This window comes from Tachypleus tridentatus, chromosome 8 (assembly GCF_004210375.1).
Source record: "Tachypleus tridentatus isolate NWPU-2018 chromosome 8, ASM421037v1, whole genome shotgun sequence".
NCBI classification, from domain to species: Eukaryota; Metazoa; Arthropoda; class Merostomata; order Xiphosura; family Limulidae; genus Tachypleus; species Tachypleus tridentatus.
Window position 1 is genome coordinate 7,129,286 of NC_134832.1, and position 23,405 is coordinate 7,152,690.

General features: G+C 34.2%; 1 protein-coding gene across 5 annotated transcripts in view; it reads right to left on the reverse strand.

Moving 5' to 3' along the window:
• The window catches only part of Rlip (Ral interacting protein), a 114,955-nt gene that overhangs the window by 55,515 nt on the left and 36,035 nt on the right, over nt 1-23,405 (reverse strand). For 3 of the 5 annotated variants that reach the window (XM_076517502.1, XM_076517503.1, XM_076517504.1), the window contains exons 4-5: nt 16,633-16,880; nt 9,432-9,548 (exon numbers count right to left, since the gene is read on the reverse strand). In XM_076517502.1, the coding sequence (XP_076373617.1) occupies nt 9,432-9,548; nt 16,633-16,880 (365 nt within the window). Of the gene's footprint in view, nt 1-9,431; nt 9,570-16,632; nt 16,881-23,405 lie in introns of all 5 variants that reach the window. The other 2 variants (XM_076517500.1, XM_076517501.1) reach the window with 1 other exon arrangement.

Here is a 23,405-nt window from a genome sequence, read left to right on the forward strand (position 1 = left end):
ATTCATTATATTGACCTTTCAGCCATTCTTGACTAGCATTACAGAAGTTCTCAATGTGGCTCACATTCACCAACACTACCACATCCAAGAATATAAAACTGACCGTTTTAAATCAACTTGTCCTAGCTGTGTTTTAGTGCACCAGAGTTTTGCAAAATACTGTCACATTTCAGTTTTAATACATATGCATACACATTATTAATATTTACATATTTACTAGGTTCTCAAAGTTATTTTTTTAAAACACAGCACAGTAAATACAGAAATATAGCAAACAATTACCTATTCTAGTTACGAACTTTGAAGTTGTTTGCTGTTTGCAGTATGCTGCTAAGCCATATCAAATTTCACACCACACAGCTCTATTTGGGTCTATAAGATATAAAATTGAGCTCACTAAAGTCTTACCTTACTGTTTGAAACCTAACATAAAAAAGAATGTTCTGAAAAGGAAATATTTCAAAAAGGATGAGAAAGCTATTAGGGGAACATTGTAAGCTTTCAGTTGGTTATTCATACATCATAGAGGTGGGTGGAACTGTTACATTTAAGTCAAGAAAAGTCTAAGAAAATATAGGAGGTTCTTATTTTATATTCTAGCTTGTAAATATCAGTAATTTGAGCTCCTAATTCATAATAAACTATAAACTTTACACTTGAACATCACAAACATCTAATCTGAACTATTGCTGCATTCAACATACAATGAGACATGAAAAAACACTAATATTTAGGTGTTTCTTTTAACATTTACTTTTAAAGTAACCCTATCACTACAGGTATTTTTTACTGCACACGGCACAAGGTTTCAGTATCTTACATTCAAAATTTTATTAAACTACTTTTTGTTTATATCAATTAGTATAACATAAAATCTTAGCAAATAATCCATATTTTAATGGTATACATGTTTTAAGTTCTTAATTTTACAAGGTTATACAAAACAATCTTAAATTTTCCCTATTGTGACACGTGACATTTTCTCTGGGGATCTTCGTTTCCCTATTTTATCCACCATTCCTCAAAAAAATAAAAAAATAAATATTTTTAAAAATTTAAAAAATTAAAAAAAATATTAATTACTCACTATAAAAATAGTAATTCCTTAGAAAAACCACAATTTATAGCCTTCAATTTTATTGGGTTACAGAGCTATCAAACAGAAAATTAAACCACTCTTGCCATGTCCACTCATTGCATTCTTATCTATAACCAATAAAAAGCCAAGGCTTTCATCTATCAAGTGACATATTGTATAACAATTGTTAGTACAAGTTTCATTCCCATGAGAAAGATAATGATTAGCTTGAATGAATTTGTAACAGCTCTTGTTGCAAGGTTAGAAAGCCAGAGAACTTCTGAGAGTTAGGAGAAATTCCCAACATTTTTCACATTATTAGTCTACATTCTTTGGTGCATTTTTTAATGACATACCAATTACTTAGTACATTATAACCAACAGTATAATAAAAAGTAGGGTTAAGTGTTATCAATAATTGATAGCAAGAAAAAAAGATTAGGTAAGTACTTTATCTCTTGTTTTTCATGTTTATTTTTTATTTATTATTATTATAAAAGTAACTAAAATGTAAAAATAGGGGTCTTGTTAGGTTAGATTAGATAAAAAAAATCATAATAATATAACAAAAATGTTTCATGAAGCAAGGATGCAAGCAACACCTCATAGTAGCTTGTTGGTAATGTGTTTTGATAGTGTAATGTGAGCTGCATGTTCCCTGAGTGATTTACAACTTATAGTGGTACAAATAGTAGTTAAACACAGTTCAAAGGGTAATCAAAAGTACAATAAAACAATAAAATCTAATTACAAATAGATGGATGTTATTATCAGCTTAAAACTACTCAGGGTAATCTAATGTAGTTTCATGTTACAATTTGAAGTTATTCTAGAAATAAAGAAAAAAGGTAATTTAAATGTTTTTTTTTTTTTGTTATGAGGCTGGTGAAATTGACCAATCATGGAGAGGGATAGGGTAGAAAAGTAACAGATAAATTAAAAAGTGTTACTGAAAATAAATATTTGAACTGTATTTAGGAGGTTTTAGGAATTACACAAAGGAAATTTGAAATTTTTAAGATGAGGAAAAGTATTTTCAGTCGTAGCCTGAAATCCACTTTGCACATAGACTATTTAAAACAATTACTCAATATATTCATGGGTAAATCTTCATTTTAATTTATTAAAAATACTCCCCTAAAATATGGTTTATTTTATGTGAAAGACATAATGTTAACTGAAAGCTTGCAAAATTTTGTGAAAATATACACAAAAATTGCATGTTGGCCAAAAGCATCATCTGTGATCATGAGAAACCCACTTGAAGTAAAAATGTATTCTCATTTTTCAGTTAACCTGAAGATGATCTATGAAGGTCAAAATGTTCTGTACTTTATTTCAATTAAAGTTTTAATACCCATACCAGCTGTCTTGAAAATACAAAAGCACCATCCAACACCTACCTAGTGGCATCTGGAATTGTATTATATGTTCATAGCAGGATGAGAATCAATGCCATTTACACCAGCAGAACACCACTACCCTATTCTCAACTGAGTTGGAATGAATACATTCAGGAGGACAGGCCTATATGGTCCACCATCCACAATGGGTAGGAACTGGTAAGTGGCAAGGACTTAAATACTCCACAAGAGAAAGGGCTAAACTTCACTGGAGAGTCAAGAGAAATACTGCACTGGAGACAGTACAATGGATGACTGCATCACCTCAGCTGAAAAGCAGCCCAATCAAATGCCCTAAAACATATAGATCATCAGGGATGTACAGTAATTCTCATTTTATTTACTTAAGTCTACAGTCTGAGATGAATATCTTCACAGAGCAAAATACTATAAAGAATACCATTAAGTGGTTTTGTGGAACACCCCCTCTCAACAGTGGGCATATTTGGCACACAGGTCTTGCAATACAGAATTAAGAATAAGTATACCTAGTCAGGCAATACTCATCACAAAAAAAAAAAAAAGAGTCCTTGCAAAGAAAAAGAAAAAAGAATAGGGAGGGGTACTTATCCACTCATGGATAAACTGTAGATCATCAAATAATGACAAGAAGAAAACAAAAACCCATAGAACAAAAGATGGTCATCAAAAGTAAGCTTCAAACCCCAAGAAACTGAAGGGGCCCAGCTCCAATGAGATTTGAACTTACAATATAGTCTCCAAAATGGTTAGTTGCTACCAGGATGATGCAAAATATACCAACAGGAAATTTCAGGAATATGAAAGGCAGGAACTAGAAAGAGAGAGGAAGAAAAAGAGCACGACACATGAACAGATACAGGACAGGAATGGGATAAATAGAAGGCCAATAAGAAAAGGAAAGTAAACAACCATGCAAACTCAACTCTGGTTACCAAATATTTGGGAATTCTTCTCAAACACCTCATGGCACTGAAAAAGAGCAACGTGTAAATCACGCAATGAGAAGGGAGGTGAATACAATCACAACAAAAGGCATTCCTAACCCCATAAAGGTCCAAAAAGAGCAGCCACATCAGCAAGGAAAGGGTAGACAAGAAGAGATGTGGCATGTTGGAAGACAGGTATATTGAGACTGAAAGACTCAATAAAAATAAGCTAGTTGAAACTCTGCACATCTCAGTAGTGAAACAATGAACAGTAATATAACAAAGCAGGACATTTCAAAGTTTATGATGGGAGGATGATCATGCCATATTCACCCCTAACATGACTGGTCCCAAAAATAACTCACAAATATCAATTGGTGGTGAGGGAGTTGAAACACAAAATAATGACTATTTGGTATGACAAGGGCAACAGCAAGTGAGGAATTACAAGAAACAGTAAACATGGATAAAACACATGTTTATTAAGTGGACAAAAGGGAGAAAAGAAGACCCCACACACAATTTTAGAATACTGTTTTATTTCATCAATGATCCATTCTTAATCTATTCTTTTTTCTTATTAGCTTAAATAATTAGTTATATGGAATGTAGTAAATATTATATCATACAATAATTGAGAGCTACTACTGTCACTAGTTAATCTGTAACAGCAAATTTTAGAAATTTCTTCCTTTTAAATTTTTTCTTTCAACTTTTCAATTGTTGCATTATTTTGATTATCATTATAATTGAATAATGCATTTTGTTTATTAAAGAATTTTTCAGTCTCAATCAGTCATGGCAAAATAATAATCTGAGATGTTACTTTTATTTAACAACTGAAACTTTATTTAATTGTCTTATTTGTAATGATATGATCTAAGTATGATTGTGTCAATCTATCATTAACAATTCCTTCTCATATATAATCATTTATAAGTTGCTCCTACATATCTGTTGCAAGAATTTTTTATACTTCTGAATCCCATATTTATTTTTATCAATAACATCTTATAATTAAAATATTTATATCTGTATTAGGAAATATAACAACAATATTATATTAATTAATATAATACATTAATTAAATGAATTAATGCATTATATTAATTACCAAAGACCTCTTAGAAAAATTGACACTTAACACTTCAGCAAGTTCTATACTGTATAGAAAAACAAAACATGCAACAATGACATCCAACACCATTATAATTGAATAAAGCATTTTGTTTACTAAAGATAGTTTATCAGTCTCAATCAGTCATGACAAAATAATAATCTGAGATATTACTTTTATTAACAGCTGACTATTAAAACTTGGATGCAGTTAGTTCATGAATTTACAATGCTAAAATCAGGGATTTAATTCCTCTCAGTGGACACAGCAGATAGCCTGATGTGGCTTTATTATAAGAAAAACATACAAACACACACTTCTATGAAAAGCTAGAAGCCAGCCAAAAAACCCAGAAGCCAGGTGTACCAAAGCTAACTTCATTACTGTTTGTACTGAGAAATGGGGACCACACTAGTGTCTTGATTACCCACACCTCCATTATTTGTGATCTCAACTATCCATCGTTTGTTTTATTTTTCCCAAGTTTTCTCAAAATAACAGTACCAGTACAATTTTAGAATATAATTTACATGTTTTGGAGAAATTGTTGCTCAGAAATTAATTTTAGTTGCAAAAGTTCAGATGTTGAACAATATTTGGGGGTTTTCATTTACAGGATCCAGCAATCATTCAAATTCTAAGTTATCAAAAATACAAAATATTTGTAGCTTGATTAACTTCGATTAAGGATTAGAAACATAATATATAAAAAACACACAAAATACACATTAACATTTTTTAAAGATTTCACTTAACTTCACTTTTTGTCTATTGTTCAATGCTGCATGTTCAGGAAATTTGTGGTGTTGCTTATTACTATTTTCCTTACAGATAATTGGTACCTTCAGTCTGTTTTAACAAAGGCTTTTTTTGTAATAATTACCAAGCATAGATTTGCACTAACATTTTACTTATTCTTCATATATATTGATAGTGTGCAAATGCACTTTTTTGTCTATAGTTATAAAAGCAGTTATGTTAGCAATTAGTTCAACTAAAAGGGGATTGAGCTACCAAAACAAGTACCATAGGAAGAAAAGTGGAATTGGACTCACGTAACTCCTAAAGCTCTGAGAAATTGAGCATGACTGACTAACTACCTGATGACACTTGGCTTTTATAATTATGACGACTTTTATAATTTTTCACAATAATGTGATTAAAATAACTATAAAAAGTCTAAATTAAAACAACAAACCTAAATATATTAAAAACTTTTATTTAGATTAACCAATGGACTAACTGGTGAGATACATTAATGCCTCAATTATTTGCTGTTTCTGTTATCTGCAATATTTTACTATCCTTGGAATAGCATGAATAATTGAGACACCACTGTATATTTATTTACTTTCACAGTAATGAGTGCATGCTAATGACCACATGACATCAATAACCACCTGATAGTACAGCTTGAAATAGCTACCTTTCCAAGACTAAAACACATTCACTGACTGGTTGAATTAAGAGAAAGAAAATCAAAATGGTGCAAAATTAGTAATATGTTTTACGACTGCAGTGCTTCATTCCTGAAAGAACAAAGTGCTGAATCCATCATTACAATACAAGAAACAAAGTTAAATTTAGGACTTGAAAAATGTGAAAGTGGTTCTGGACTTCTAATAGTCCATAACTGTTTTATTTTTAAGTTCTATTTAGCATAGCTCTATGCATGAATAAAATGAGATAAAATACTAAGTGCAATGATGAATTTGTAGTCATCATGCTGATCTGGCACCCATGATTTTTTGAGGCCTGTTTTAGCAGTATCGAAATTGAAATACAAAATTTCAAAAAGTTAATGTAATGCATTTAATCCTATCAGTTACACATCACAAAATCAATAATCAAACTGCTATCAATAAACTTATTTTAACTTAAACTGCATGAGTTAGAGAGGTTGCACAATCACCTGTTAATTACTGATTTCAATCATTATCTCTGTTGCACAACATTAAAAATAAAATTAACTTGATGATGAAAATAATGCTTATTTTTTAACTGGATAGATGTTTTTAAATATGCTTTTATATAATACAACAGACAAAATAAAAAAAAATCTATCCTACTCCAGTCAGCTTAGTGGCATAAAAAATAACTTGGATGTGTTTTTCTTTTCTTTTTACATTAAATATTTATGTAATCAGCAACAAGGAGTGGTATAGCATCACTCCAATACTACAAAATCCAAATTTATTTTCCAATACATTCAAATATTGATCAAACAGATCATAATCATTTATCTAATATGAAATACTTTATATAAAATGAAGTTGAAAGTCCTCTGACCTTGAAGATACTGTTCCTTGACAGTAATATACCTCCATGCAGTGATTTTCAGAATTTCTAAATAATTGGCAAAACTGTTAGCCTCATTAAATAACCAATTTGATAACTATTCTGTCATGAAGAGGTGAATAAGACAGCAAGTGGGAGTGAAGAAAAATTTGGAAGTGTACATAGATAAGATAAGGAGGAGGAGGAAAGGAAATATAATGAGAGCTGAAAGGAGGAAGAAAATATAACTGAAGAAAAAGTATATTGGTAAGAAGTAGAGAAACCTTTCTATGGATGGAAAAGTATGATAGGTACCCACAGGATCCGACTTAATCGTCATTGGTAAGCTTTATGTATCTGATTTTGGGTATGAGAGAAAAGATGGAAAGTGGGAATACAAAGACAGAAAACTGGGTACTAAGTTGAGGTAAAATACTGGAAAGTTGTGTTTGGGACAGTGTGTAAACAAAGGATGAAAGCAAAGATTGATGATGGGCATCCTCAGTCAGTGGTTCAAACAAATTAGAAATACTCACAAACCTTCACGTCAAAGGGAGCCAGACAAAGATCTCAAAGAAGTGAAAAATAGACAGGAAAATGGATCACAAGCAAGGGCAATGCCAAATGTGGCAATCAAGAAAGTGAATTCATAATAACTATAACTGAGGACATAAGAAGTAAATTAGGATGAGGCTTAAGGATGTAGGAACATAACCGATGAAGAAAAACAAAATGAAATTATGATTAGTATCAAGAAGCAGGAAACAGGAAAATAATATGAAAAACTGGAAGATAAAAGAATGGTGCACATCTGTAAAATTAAGTCCTAGTAATGTGAAGTTTAAGGCTTGTCTTCATCAGAGAGAGAAGTTCTTAAGCACAACCATGAAAAGGAAACACTCAGATTTGTCCTCTTCATTTCCCCCTCAAAATGAGGGAAAGGAATACCTGAAGATAGGACTGTAGCTGTAAGACTTGGCTGTGTAAGGGAATCACAACTCTTATACTTAATGGCTATCATGTCATCCCAAGTGAGAATGCATCTGTATGTCATAGTTTTTACATAATCTGTGTGAGAGAATTTTCCACTCACAATAGTAGAAGCGAGTTCATAGTTTATATTAAAAAAAGAAGAAATTAAGTTCCCTTAATAACACAAACATTGATAAATTGAAAGATGAAATAGCATGGGTGATGCATTCAGTGTCAAGGAAAAGAATGAAGATTTCCCAGTATAAAAAACACATAAAAAATTAGTTCACACGGAGATGTATCACCCTTCTAATGGTTAAAGGCTTTTGCTGCATAATAATGTCATAATATAAAAGTGTAATTCAAGAAAAGTCCTGTGAGATAGATAGGAGTTGCCAAGATGATAGTGGCATGCAAATTTCTGACAGATGCACAGGGAAGATAGCTTAACTATGTGCAGAAGTGTATACTGTCTCAGAATTTAGAATTACATCACTAGCCACTATCATTATTTACTTAATACTGAGAATAGTTTCTTTGTTCAAAAATTAAACTAGCAAATTCAACTTTATTGGTTGTTTTTGGGTGGTTTTTTTACTTTTTACCTTGTTGTGTTTTTTATACATTTCTTTAACCTGTTGACTGCCAAGTATTTCAGCTGCTACAATACAACTCTAATGCTTCTTCATTTTGTAACTTTTTCGTGACGCCATTTTGGATCAAAAGTGAAACAATTTGTAAGTAGGTCAAATGCATGTATGGTGCTGACATCTAGCGTTGAAGTTAGGTATTATTAAGAACGAATTAACTCGTCTGTGGCACTGTGTTACCGATCGGCTTGGATGAGTTATCTCGTCTACGGCACTGAACAGGTTAAAGCTAGAAACTTGTACTGATAAGTATATATTTTAAAAAAAACTACTTATACAGTTGAACTAAAAAAATATTGGTGATAAATATATCTTGAAATGTTTTGAGATCTATCTATAAACAAACACTGCATACTAGAACTTAACATGCAGTATCAAAAAGACCTGTTGCGTTCTGTTTATAGCCACTGAAATTTCTTGTGCAAGATATCCATTCAATATTTTATGATGGAATCTTAACACCTTATACATTTTCTGAAAATTAATTTGATAATAAAAAAAAGCAATAGCAGAATACAGTATTTTTTACAAAATCAAATCATGCATGATATGATACAAAATTAAAAAATTCACAATAAGAATGTCACAAGAATGAATTATAAAAATTAAAAGAACCCTGGTGTTTTCATTCTTGTATTATTCATACAGTTGTCTACCAAAAGAAGTAAATGTTTCAATAAAAATACTATGGAGAGCATATTAACCAAGACATACATAAAGCTGCAGATAATGGTGCATGTATATATCTCATTAATCTCACAATTGAAATTAAACTATACAAATATGATGTGTTTCAAAAATAAATAACATACAACACTAGTAAGGGTTTCATTAAAAAAATGATGAATTACTTTTTGAAAATAAATACCAAGCTATAAACTGCATTAATTGTATTATTGGACTTTTTGTGATTTTTCTAAAGTTAATGCTCAAGCATTTGGTTAGTATATATTTGTGTGTGTTGTGGTAAAAATTTCATATTTATGCATACAATTTCATAATAAATTCATACATAAAGAAGCTTACCATGTTCCTCAATGTAATCAATACATTCTCGAACTATTGCTGGAATCTCTATACCATCATGTGATCTATTTCTTTCCAACGCCACATATAGTGGGACTCCAAAAATTGGTCTCTCTACTACAAATATTTCAGAATATGCTAATAATCAAATAAGCATATAATTCAAGCTTCAATCAGTTATTACCTTTTAACTGAATAATACCAATATATATTTAGTACTGGTTTAACATTTTAAATTTAACGAATAAAAATACTACATAAAACTAAAAATATCAATATCTTATACATTTCAAACAAACAATAGTTAATTTTCAGGTCAATCAAGAAAGGAGAAATCTGTATTAAGTTTACATATTTGACATTTATTTAAACTTAAATTTTCATTGCATCTTCATGTGAGCTTAGGTATTTCTATAATACAAATTGTGTATATTTGATTATACCCAAGCAACTCAGTTTTTTGAGGGTTTTTTCTTGTCTTGCTTGTGAACTTGTAGTTTTGGTTAACAAACTGACACAGATTTTCTTCATTTAAATTCAACACACAGCCATCATATTTTTATTGATATGTATTTAAGTATTTGTGCATAAATAACTGAATGAGTTTATAACCTTTATACTAACACAAAAGTACAATCAAATAAATAACACTTAAATATAACACATAAATATACACATCATGAAAAATATTAAATAACAAATCTTCAGCAGCAGGGTAGTGTTTTGTCACAACTTAATTAATACCTATCTTCAACTACTGATGTTCATCTATTCATCTATAATGCCTTTGGCATTATTTGTTGTATGATACTCTCCATTTATGTCAATGCACCCTCTTTCCTGGTACTGTGTACAAGCTCCTCATTCAGATACTTTTATTGCTTTTTCAAGACTGATACCACCCTAGTCACTAACACTGGCCCTCAGTGAGGAGAGAGGGCAGGAGGGTGTCAGCAGTAGTACATATTACTAAAAATACATTTTCAAGTTATCAAAATGCTAATTTTCAAAACATAAGCACGTCCACTGACATCTGTAGCCAATATTACCCTCTTGAACAAATAGAGGGGATGGAGAGTGAAGTGTCCACACAGAAAGCTCATATACCAAAGGTGTATCAAGATAAGGGAACAGCACTAAATCTAGAACAAAATATACTCTTCCCCCTAAACTTAGTTCCTGTATCAATGGTGAAATAGTAAATCAATAGTCATCAATACATCCCCAGCCCCCAATCAGATATCCAAAGTTCCACAACAGAAGTTTGAATTAAGGGGTCTTGGACCCTACACTGAACATTAGTAGATAGGGAAATTGGCCAGATAAACTTTTGACTGGATCCAAACATGCAGTGTTAGAGTGATGGGTTCCAAACCATTAGACTAACAATTAAAAAGTAAGCAACACTGAAACAAACTTTTTCCCTTCACTTTATGAAGCCCATGGCTTGAAATGATAGGATCATGTATGTCATACTCAACTAGAGGAACAGAACTCATCCTGTTTGGAAGTATGAATGTTCATCCTCACTCCACATCCAAGTGGACAAGAAACCTTGCACTTGCCTCCCCAGAATTATGAAAAGGATGTGAAATACTGTGGTGAACCAAGGATCCAGGATGGGATCATTCCATGTTCGAAATTATGAAAAGATAGTGGCTATGCACACCCCAACTGGATAAACGTAAAATCTGAAATGGTATTACAGATAGGCTCCCTGGAAAGAACATCTAGGGTCCTGAGTAGAAGGATCCCCAACTTCACCAATTTCTCCAAGAATGGAGGAAATCACTCAAACACTCTGGAAAAAAAAAACCCTCTGTCCATCACCCTAATGACTGGAAACTGGGTGTTGTAAAGACTCTCTACCTCCACTAGCAGGATCTGGTGTGTGTGAGTGTTGGGGGGTAATATGCCCTGAGGGAGCTCTTAGGAACAGTGCTTGAGAAACTATGCAATACATAAACCAAGTTCTTTAAATTTATAAAAGCAATCCAATCTTGATTTATTTAATCCACTGATCAGCAAATGGAAGATTCCCATTAGTTTCACTCATGATGATCTATGAGTGTCAGTCCAGGATAAAATGATAATATCATCTAGTGAGCTCCTATCTGGTCTTATGAAACACTTCATTTCTACAGAGCCTAATGCAACTGAAAGTAAGTATTGTTAAAATGGTTGCTAATGTGGAATTGAATGGATAAAAGCACACTTGTCTGGGCAACACTCACTACAGAGAGGAATCCAGTGAAAAGAGGTCACAGACACTGGAAAGTAAATACAGAACAGGAGGAAAAGAAAAAGAAAATACTCATCCCTCTTTATAATCTAACAGATGTGGTCAAAATTGTTATAAAAGGTAGACAAAAAACCCTCTAAAGAAGAAACTGCCAAATCATGTAAGTAATGCGAGAGAAAAGTATTGTAAGAAGGCTACATACCAGCCTGCATGATGTTCTCCAGCAGACAATTCAATGTGATTTGTAAAAGTTGGTTGATTGATTGTTTTGATGTTTTATGGCACAGATAGCCTAGATGCTTTGTAAAAAAAGGTTAAGATTAAAGTAAAATTAGTAAAATTCATAAAAGGAAATTAAAGTAAAACAAGGCAAAGTTTAATTTTTGAATTAAAAACACATATAACATCAAATCCAATTTCTACATCTAATCTACACCAGAAAAAGAAAATACAATAACACAAGTTGTAAAGGACTTTCTGAAGTTTAATTGTAATTTTGTAACTCGCCAAGAAGTCCGTTGGTTGGTTGATTTGGTGTTTTATGGCACAAAGCAGCTAGGCTATCCATGCCAAACATCCAGTAAAAAGTAAAATTAGGAAATTTATAAAAAGAATTTAAGGTAAAACAAGGCAAAGTTAAAAAAAAAGGCATAAAACCTATGTTTACATCTAGTCTACAGCATCAAGAGAAAAACTACAGTAATACAAGTGGTAGAGAACTTTCTGTAGCATAACTGTAATTATCATAACTCGCGTGGAAGACTAACAGGTAAGTACAAAAACCACCATCAGTCACCTGAAGTTGGCCTTTCCAGTCCTGGTTCCGAGTTATTTGATGTTATGGCCATTTTCAAAAAGTAAAGTAATAAAAATTGTAATAGACTTGTAGCAAAATTTTAATAATACCTCACCAGGATGAATAACAGGTAGTTTGATCAGCAGTGTTGGTCACCTGAAGTTGGCCTTTCCAGTCCTGGTTTTGAGTTATTTGACATTATGTCCATTTTCAGAATAAAGTAATACAAGTCTTAAAAAACTTGTAGCAAAATTTTAATTATTAAACTTGCCAGGTAGTTCAAACAGCAGTATTAGTCACCTAAAGTTAGCCCCTTTATTCCTGGTTTCGAGTTATTTGATATTATAGCCATTTTCTAATTTCAAATTGAAATAGATGTACTTCGATTCTTAAAAGGGAATCACATCAAAAAAGTCTAATGTATAAATTAAAACACCTAAATAGCATTAAAAAGATTAATGACCTGTAAAACATTAAAAACATTTCCAAGGTGGACAGTGTCACCATCACCAATGACACTAATGTTACGCATAAACCTCTGGACAAAACATGTTTAAAATGGTGCCGTTGTTGAGTAATAACAACAGCAAGAAAGTAAAATGTGGCTTATTGTGACTCGAGTGTTACACATTGGTGCATTAATCCCAGTTAAAAGAAAATCATGAGTTAAAAAACTGACTAATGCATAGTCTAGTTAGAACAACTTCCTCTTTACGATCCTTACAGAAGGAAGATGGCCAAAGTCAAATAGAGAGTTTTATTGAGAATAGCTTGTTTCCACATTGCTCGCTCCAAGTCAGTTGTCAACAGGCACAGAGCTGAGCCGTGAATACAGGAACATAGTCCATGTATGGAACAGGCACAGCAGTGATGGTGCCAGAACATACAGATTTAGCTGTGGTGTAGGCGAGCCTGTTCTTGTAAATACCAACGTGGTCTGGTATCCAGAAAAACTGGACAGAAGTAGATGTTAAAGAGAAATGGGCCAGTCAGTTTTGAATATTGGTCAGAACAGGGTGGGAACAAACATGAAGCGATTCCAGGACCAATAGAGAACTAAGCGAGTCAATATAAATAGTGCAATTTGAGTACTGTTTAGCTTCTATGTGATCCAGGGCAAGAGAAATGGCATACAGTTCAGTAGTGAACAAAGAAGCTGTAGAGGGGGATTCTGCATACAACTACTGATCCACAACAAACCATGGCAGCACCCACACAGTCACCTGATTTCAAACCATCTGTATAAAGAGGAATGGAAGGATGGTTCATAAGATGTGGATTCAGCAATGTTATCCAAGAACAGACCCTATTCATCCATCTGCTGACACGAGATGTGAAAGTCATCAATATAGAACCCGTTTGCAACAGTAAAAGGGAGTTGTTCAGTGATGGTATTAATCTTTATAGTGAAAAGTGTGACACTCAAAATACAGCCCTGAGGGACTCAAACTTCCTGTAGAAAATAACAGGAAAGTGTCAAACCCACATGAACTTGGAACCATCTGTCCACTAAAAGATTTTCAATAAACATGGGCAAATGGTCATGTAACCATCATAAATGGAAGTCTCGCAAAATGACATACCTCCACAATATATCATAAGCTTTCTGAAAGTCAAAAAATTGAAAAACAAGATGATGTCTCTTGAGAAAGGTTTCTCTGATTGATGTTTCAAGTCAAATCAGGAGGCCCATGGTGGAGTGCCATCATCGGAACCAACACTGGGTGGGCAAGAGGAGGTTGTTTGATTCAGGCAACCAAACAAGACAAGCATTAACCATCTTCTCTTACGTCTCACAGATACAGCTCATCAAAGCAATTGGACAGTAGTTTGAAGGAATCTTGGGATCCTTCCCAGGCTTAGAGAAAGGTAGGACAATAACCTGGGGTCAGGCATCAGGAAAAACATTTTCCTGCCAGATCTGGTTAAAAACATTCAGAAGAATAGCCTCCTGAAAAGCAATACAGTGTGAGAGTGAGAGATACCTACGGGCAGGTCTTTGTTGTTAGAAGAAGATTACAGTGACTGAGGATGTAAACGAATGATCGTTTTGCATCTTGGGATGGGAGAAAAAGGTGTACCCAAGGAAATGCCCTTACCTGGAACCAAAGGAACTGGATCTTGGGGTTTGCTGGAATGTATGGTAGGGACAGAGATGAGTGTTGACATTGATTCATAAACTTTTTTAACCATGCAAGTCAAAAGACTTTTCATTTGGTTTGAGAACGATTTTTTTGAGGCACAGACAGATCCATCTGCACTCCCACTGCAGTAGTAGAAGGAAGTGCAGCAGCATACATCCAAGATGAAGTTGTGGACACCAACTTCCGAGCTTCAGGGTAAGTAATGTTATGAATCATTTTCAAATGCTGCACCTCTTTTAACTCCAACCATTTAGTGCAAGAACAGAAGTAGGATGGGTGACAACCACTGTAACTGATGCAATGAAGGTCTGTTTCACACTCAAAGGCATTGTGGTCCTTGCCACCACAATGAGCACACATCAAGGAACCACAACATGATGTCTTCAAGTGACTGAACTGCTGACACTGGAAACATCTGAGAGGGCATGGAATGTATGGCCGTACCTTGCAATAAAGATAACCTGCCTTGATGGTGGACGCGGTGATGTAAATGTCAGAATAAGGACATTGGTCAGCATCGTAATTCCATCTTTACGAGTGGAAATATACCTCACTTCAGAAACTCCTTGGGTGGAGGAACCAGCGAGAACCTCTGACTCAGGTATGTTCTTCAAATCCTTCTCAACAATAATTCCTCATGATAAATTCAAAGTAGCATGAGACATAACCTCAATAGGTATATCCCCAATTGCCTTTGAATGCAAGAGGAGCTCACTGTGTTGAGATGTGGATGTTTCCACTGATATGTCACCAGAGCAAAGCTTCTATACTGACTCTGGAGAGCCAGCAAGTCCCTCTCGTCCCTTCTGAATGAAAAAGGGAGACATTTGTTCTAAAAGTTTGTCTGAAATAGAATGTAGTATAAGAAAATGAGGTATGTATTACAGATGTTGAAGATTTCTCCTCAGAATCTTCAAGATGTGGTTATTTACCTGTGGACTGTTTTTTCACTATTTTATTTAAGTTTTTATTTGGAGGATCCATAATAAAAATGAAATACATTTCTGTGCCCACTGACCCCACCAACCATGCAGCCCTATGAGGTATTGCACGACATGCCAAACAAAGACATTGCAGCAACACCAGGGTTTTGTGAGCACCATACCCAAACACAAGCATATGATACAATGTCCACAGCACCTGTTGAGAACATCCAACACTGGTATTTGGTTGACCCTAGCCCAAGTAGACCAGCCAGTTGACACTAGGGGAACCACCCCAAAGCTTCCCAGCTACAGAAATTCAAGAGGCCAGGATCCTCTCCTCCCCCTCATGTGTCACCACACATGGCAAACATGTGGGTGGATGTGTAGATCCCAGAGGAGACAAACAAACCTTCCCTGGGAAGTCCCCTCACCACGTACAGGAATCCACACCAAGGGTTCATGTTTAGGATTAATGTGAATTCCTCTTTAAATAATAACAGGTTCTGTCAACTAACTTATAATTCTCCAATCTCCAACCTTTCATAATGTTTAATTAGTATGTATTAGAAGAACTTGCATAAATTCTGCTTTTCTCCAGTAGTATTCTCAGTGTAAATTGGTTTCTACACAAGTATTAAATACTTCCAGTACAGCATATAATAACATATCTTTGAAGAATTAAACTAGCTATAATATAGAAAAACACATTTGTGCTAATGATGGTTATTGCTATTTCACTAGAACTATAAAACTACCTCAATCATTTCTTCAGAAATACTTTGGAGAAAAAAAATAAAGTACTTATGTTAATAAGGGCTATTGCTATTTTACTGAGCTTTAAATATCTTAATTACATTTGTAATACATGTATTACATTAATATACATGTGTAATACAAGTATACAACTGATTTTACAATAAATTTTGACATATACTAATTTTCAGATTTGTTTTAGTAATCCTTAAATGTTATGGAAGCAAAGCCTAAAAGGATACAATAACTATGACAAAAAATCAAATGGTATATATATATTAGAATTTCACAAAATGTGTTCTATAGTAAAAATTACATGGAAAATTCATAGAAAACTCACCTCTTACTTCATTGTCTAAGTATTTCTTTTTTTTATCTTTGGATTTCCCAAGTTTCACCTTACTTTCTTTCTTTTTTTTAGAATCTTTTGTTTCTTTGTCTTTCTTGGTGCTTTCTTTAACATCCTTTTCTTTCTTACTTTCCCTTTCTTCCTCTTTTTTGGCCTCTTTTACTTCTTTATCTTTTCCTTTGGCAGCTTTATCCCTCTTAAAAAATGTAGCTTTAGACTTCTTTCCTTTCCCTGGACTCCTTAAAATGTTCAACTACTTATTTTAACTATGCAGCATATTCATATTAAGACAAACAAAAGAGTATGGGATGCAAAATATGTTGCACATTAACTGAAAAACAATGCAATTATGTTTTGCACCTAATTCTTTGGGATATAAATTCACACTTCAATTTTATTCACAAATTTCCTTATTTTATTATAACTAAACTTTCAATTTGGTAGATATACATGGCTGATTCAATTTAAGTTTAACATGAACATTGTAATTTACATTGTTTATATAGGACAAGTGTCATATTTAGTTGTTTTTAGAAATGATATTCCATGGTAAGTTTGCTTACATAATTGTTTACGCGTTAAACATTGTTTTATTACTATAAATTAGCAAATATTTATAACATTGGAAATACTGCATACTTTTGCTAGAATGCTGGGTTTCTCATCAATTTAATGGAGTATTATTATAACTGTATGTCTGCAATTGCATGGGGTGTTTTAGACTTCTATTGGGATATAAACACACACAATCATTTCTTAGTTCTAGTATTACACTGTGAGGTCATTAATTTAGGAACAAAGCCTACATAGCAGCAATGTTTATAGTGAAATTATTGCAGATTGCACTGTAATAACAGAGTAGAGAAGAATAATTCATCTTATCAGTTGTTTTCTAAAGTAACTGAACTAGCCAAAGTGGACATTAGTGAAAAAGAGAATTATTTAAAGCTCTAGGTACTACTGTGGTAAACAACTGAGTAATGAACATTTGTATATATGTTTGACTTGTTTTTAATATATTATATTAAAACAAGCAGATGGTGTTGCTATCTTCTGTAGTTGAAATTTATCACAGAGAAGCCACACAGGCTTACTGTAAATAATCCAACCTTGGCTCATGAATCAACTGTGGGCAGACAACTAACAAAAGAGGGTAGACATGTATCAGCAAATACCACTGACTTGGAGTCATCACAGATATGACTATATTCTCCAAATCATGTAACACCTACTAAAGGACAGCACCCAGAGGAAGAGTGGCCAACATGCTGCTGTATAAGATGTCTCTCATAGAAGAACCATTCAGCAGAGTAGTTGTAAACTTCAGACCATGAGTACCTCCATTTGACAAGGGTAACCAATGCATGCTAACTGTTGTCATCTGTGCCATACATTACCCTGAATCCGTGAGCATTGCCAAAGATAAAGGCAGAGAATGTGGTACAAGCCCTCCTGGAAGTGTGCTGAAGAAAAAACTTTCCTATAAAAATTTCAATTAACAGAGAGACCCAGTTCATCTTGGAACTAATGCTAGGAGTGTACAAGCTCATCAAAAGTAGGCAACTCATTGTCACCCCCATACAACTGCAGATGTGAGAGAATCAACTCAGTCTTAAAGAACACACTGAAAATGATGTGCCAAAAAGGGACCATGCAACTAAAACAGGTACTTGCAAGCAGTGTTATATGCTTACCAAGAAGTTCTACAAGTGCATAAAGGATTTTTCATTTTTGGCATTATTGTACAGATTATTGTACCAGGCCCAATGCAGATACTGATATATCTTAGAACAGAAGAAAAAAAATGAAATGAGAAAAATACATAATGGTATGTGTTAGACCCCAGAAACTGACATGGAAACATGTCAACTAGTTTGAAAGAATTTGTGTGTGGCTAGTGGCAGTTCAAAGTACTTCTGTGATGAGAAAGCCAAGAAAGGTCAGAAAGAAAAATTTAGTTCTGCTATCTACAGACAACAAAAAAACTCGCCTTATAGCAGAAAAGACCTCTGAAGTTCAGAAGTGGTCAACAGAATGAACTACAAGTTAAAGGTGGAAAGAAGGGCCAAGATCTATCATGCCAATCTGTTGATACAGTACACCGAGAGGGAAAAAAGACCTACGGTGAATGAGGCACAGATTGACACAGCAGACATGGCTGGCATAGAAGTGGAGGCCCTACTAGACCTAAGAGCATGGGGTGGAGATTAGACATATAAAGATATCAACAACAGTGAAAAAGTGACTGACAAACAGACAAAAAAAAAAAGAGCTACAAGGAGCTACATGTTCTACTGTGCTAGTATGCAAATATCTTCACAGATATGCCAGACAAAATGAATCTTGTGCAACACAGGATTGAGACCATGACAAGTAAACTAGTCAAGGTAAAGCCCTAAAAAAGCTCTTGTGGTGCCTGTACTTACTTCTATTCAGTTCATCCAAATTATCACTGAGGTTTGGCAAAAAATGTAATCACAAGTTTTCAGTGGGGAGGAAGAGTGGGAAACATGCATTGGAAATATATTTTCAGTATTGGAAAATTATAACTTTCAATATTGTACATTACCTCCTACCACATAAATAGCTAATATCCCATACTGCATAGGTGGAGAGACCAGTGTGAGAGAAAAACAAAGCAGCATTTCTTGAAAGCATCCAAAGAATACCTTAAAACAATAGATCCTTACTACAGAGGATCATATGTGGGAGACCACCCTACATCTGTACAAGTTATACTTACCACTGAGTGTGAAATGAAGTGTCACAGACATGGGTGAAAAAAAAAGGAAGCAGCACATCCCTATGAAAGAGAATAATGGTGGAATAGGGATCCAAACCACCATATGACAAATCTTAATCTTATAGAGTACTGAAACATGGATGGAAGTAAAAGGATGTGTGCCTAAATAGAGAGCATCTAGAGTGCAACAGATCATGCATGGTAGGTGAAATATATTCAAACCCCAAGCTCTTAGGAACTGACATCCACATAGGGTTAAGATGAGGATCATACCATTGGTGAGTCAACTATAACCCAAAACCCAGCAATTGGAAATGGACACCCAAGCGGAGGTAGTAAAGAGGATAATACCTTTTTCACTTTGAGTTCATCAGACTGGAGGGAAACTCATACCCCTACTCCAATATATGAGTGGGACACATGACAGCAGTGCCATAAATTATTTAACTGATCCTGGAACCCAACATTCAGAAGATCAGTATAGTAAAGATGTCTCATTCTAAATCAATTTGACAGGAACCATCCCTAGCACATCTTCAGTACAATAAAATCATTGAAGGATAGCATAAGGGGAAGAACTGTATTAATAATTAAGTATCATCATCATGACTCACAACATAGATGGAGAAGGAAGAGTATCCTTGAGCGAGGAATAAGCAGTCAACATGGCCTGAAAATGCAGATTTAACTATGAGAAGCATGTCTAGTCATACAATACTTGCTACAGAGTGAGATCCAATCAGTAAAAAAAAAAGTGTGAAGGATGACTACAGGCAGAAGACAATAACCCAAATATGAACAATGATCCAATGCAGATAGTGAGATGTGAATATATGTGGGGTAATCCACATCCCTGATTGAAGAATTTCCTCCAAGAGACAATAAAGATGATATGCCAAAGAGAAGGTAAGGTGTCTCTTATCTGATGAGAAGATACACGAGACAGATTATGGGAAGATGTTAAAGAAAAATAAGACAATCAAATTAAAAGCTGAAGCCAACTGGTCATGGTAAAAGGGGAAAGGTCACAAAAGAAGACACCTGTTGAGGAATGAATAGGTTGGAATATGCACCACAAAAATGTGGTGGGCAATATAAGTAGCGTATTTGGATTTGACCAAAAATAAATATGGGAAATGGAAAAAAGGGCAATCAGCAAGAAAGAGGAATTACACTCCCAAGCCACTGAAGTTTTGGAAAGAAAAGATCAATCTGGATAGAGAGGGATACATGTGGAATTATATAGAGTACATGAAATGTCAATGACAAATCAACCTACAGTATCCACATTATGATAGAAGAAAATAAATCTTAAGAGATAAGTGAAAAATTGAACATACAGGCAGCAGTTCAAACAAAGGTAAGGTGAGGCAATGAAGAACCACATTAATATTCAAACCTGGAAGGACTACATACCAAGGTGGATAGCTGATCCAGAAGAAACACAATAAGAGGGAAATGGTAGGAAAAATAATAACTTTATAGTACCTGGAAAAATGAAAAGTACTGAATAACTCACAGTCAAGGAGAAACATGACCCCTGATCAAGCAGCCAAATGATAAAAATCTATTATGTCAGAAACAATGGGTTGAGTGGGGGGAAAACCCTCGAGACAAAAACCAATGGGGGAAAACATTCAATGTATATTACTAAATGCCCCTAGAGGAAGGGGGAATGGAACAAGCTAAAAAAGAAACTATCCACTAATATTGGGTATCCTCACCAGGAACTGGACAAAAGCAAGCATGAAGGTGGAGGATATAAAGAGGCTGAATGAAGCACCACAACACAGGTTGATATAGAAGGGATGGAGTGAGAGGGAAATGTAATGGAAAGGCAGACTAGAGCTGCAGGAGACAAGAAGAACTTCCATGGAAGACTACATACTCAAAAAATGATAGAAACTTGCATGTTGTAAGAGAGTGAAGAGTAAGGATGTGTAAAATTGAAAGCTCCATGAAATGGCATCTAAGAGGAGAAAGTTGGGTCTAGTTAAAACAAGTGTTGAAAAAGACACCCAAATTGGCAAGATTTTGGGTAGGTAAAAAAATGACTTCTCCAATTTGATTAATTAGCCCTCACAAGCATCAGATAGGTGAGCTCCTGTTTAGAATGAGGTAACAGAAGTTAATCATCAATGTAATAATGGAAGTGCAACTCCCATGCATGCAAATTTGTGCAAAAGCTTTAACCATCCAACAAACGATATACAAAGCCAAAGCAAGCCCAAAAAGCAGGGTGAGTAATTGATAAGCCACCCTTCCAATATTGTACATCACCTCCCATCACATAAATACCTAAAATCCTATACTGCATAGGTGGAGAGACCAGTGTGAGAGAAAAAACAAAGCAGCATTTCTCGAAAGCATCCAAAGAATATCTTAAAACAATAGATCCTCCAGCAAGAGCTAGATGGGTATTTAATCCAAGATTCCTTCTAGCTTCCATGTCTGACCTATTGAGTATGAGCAAGGGCCTGTTTGATTAGAGGTTATCAAGTTGGAATAAAAACTAGGTAAAGAATGATTGATAGGTTCAATAGAAGAGAAAACCTTGTACCACCATGAATAGACATTGACTAATGGTAGGATCCTGAGGCAGTAGAAAAGAAATGAATATCTGAAATAATGTAGGAGGGATAAAAATATGGATGACAAATCTTTCAAATAACCAAACACACAAATATTCCACAGAGGATAAGAAAAACTGTTCTTGTCATCCCTACTTGACCAGACCCAACCAGTTAGTCACCAGTACTGTTAGTGATGTGTCCATTTGCTTCATATAAAACAACAAGACAAAGAACTCCTGGAGAAAGGAACAGGTAAGGGCTGGAATAGAACTGTATGGGAAATAGTAATAGGAACATGAATGAGATAAATGATCTACATAAGAAGAAAGAGTTGTTTTACCAACTCTACATAGGATTCCAGTCTTGGGAATGTTACTAAAAACATTACTGTAGAAAAGGGAACATACACAAGTCCCAAAGATAAGTAGGTGGTAAATGAACTTTGGACAAGGCTGTATCCTTCCCCAGGAGATACCCACAACAAATGACCCAACATACTTTTTCTTCTGTAAGTAACCAGCAAGAAGTTCCAAAAATTTTTCAGGATCTCTGTGTACTGCTTTCAAAAGGAGGTGGACAGTAGACTGGTACCATAAGGGAGACAATAAGGTAGATAAAAAGAGAAAAATTATGCATGGATCATAGGAGATCAAAGATTGATAAAACATATTTAATAAATCATGGCTAAAGCAAAAACGTATTAGGCCTAGCTATTTCCATAGAAGAGGTATGGGAAAAACACTGCAAAATCACAATGAGGAAAAAGATTGTAAAAATCCATGTCAAACCAAACAGGTTAAGCATGTTCACGAGAAGCAGGGGCAAGATCAGAAAAAGTAGGTTGATTCACATAACCAATCTCACAGTGGTTGATAGTGTGTAAGTTCAAAGATGAGTCAACCTCACCTGTAGCCTGTGTGAGTGGGCTGGTAGAAGGTACTAGCTTCAAAGTGATACCTGAATTTCTCAATTCACTGTGTAAAAATCAATACCAAATACAACTGTTTTATGAAGAAAAAAATTACAAACTAGAAAAATAAGTTATCTGAAAAGTTAACTGTTGACAAACAAAAAAAAATAATCTATTTCATAATAATAATAATAATCACAAAGTTAAAACAAATTTAAAGAGAACTACAAAAATGTCTTGACACAGGTGCTGCCAAATGAAATGCAACAGTTTGGTAGAATCTAACATAGGGAATCACATGCACTAGGAGACTGTGTCACTTGTAGGTGGAGGGTTATTGCATGATGACTTGTATGCAAGACACATTTGAATCAGTTGATTATAAGGTACGTGGGCATTCAAGGCTTTTGAGAAATGAAAAACAACTTCTTTTACATATAAAGGTCACCGTTGAATGAGAATAGTTATTTATGTAAGAAAAGGTATTGTAAAGGGCACAAACATTTAAAACTCTAGATACAACTGTGGTAACTAAGAG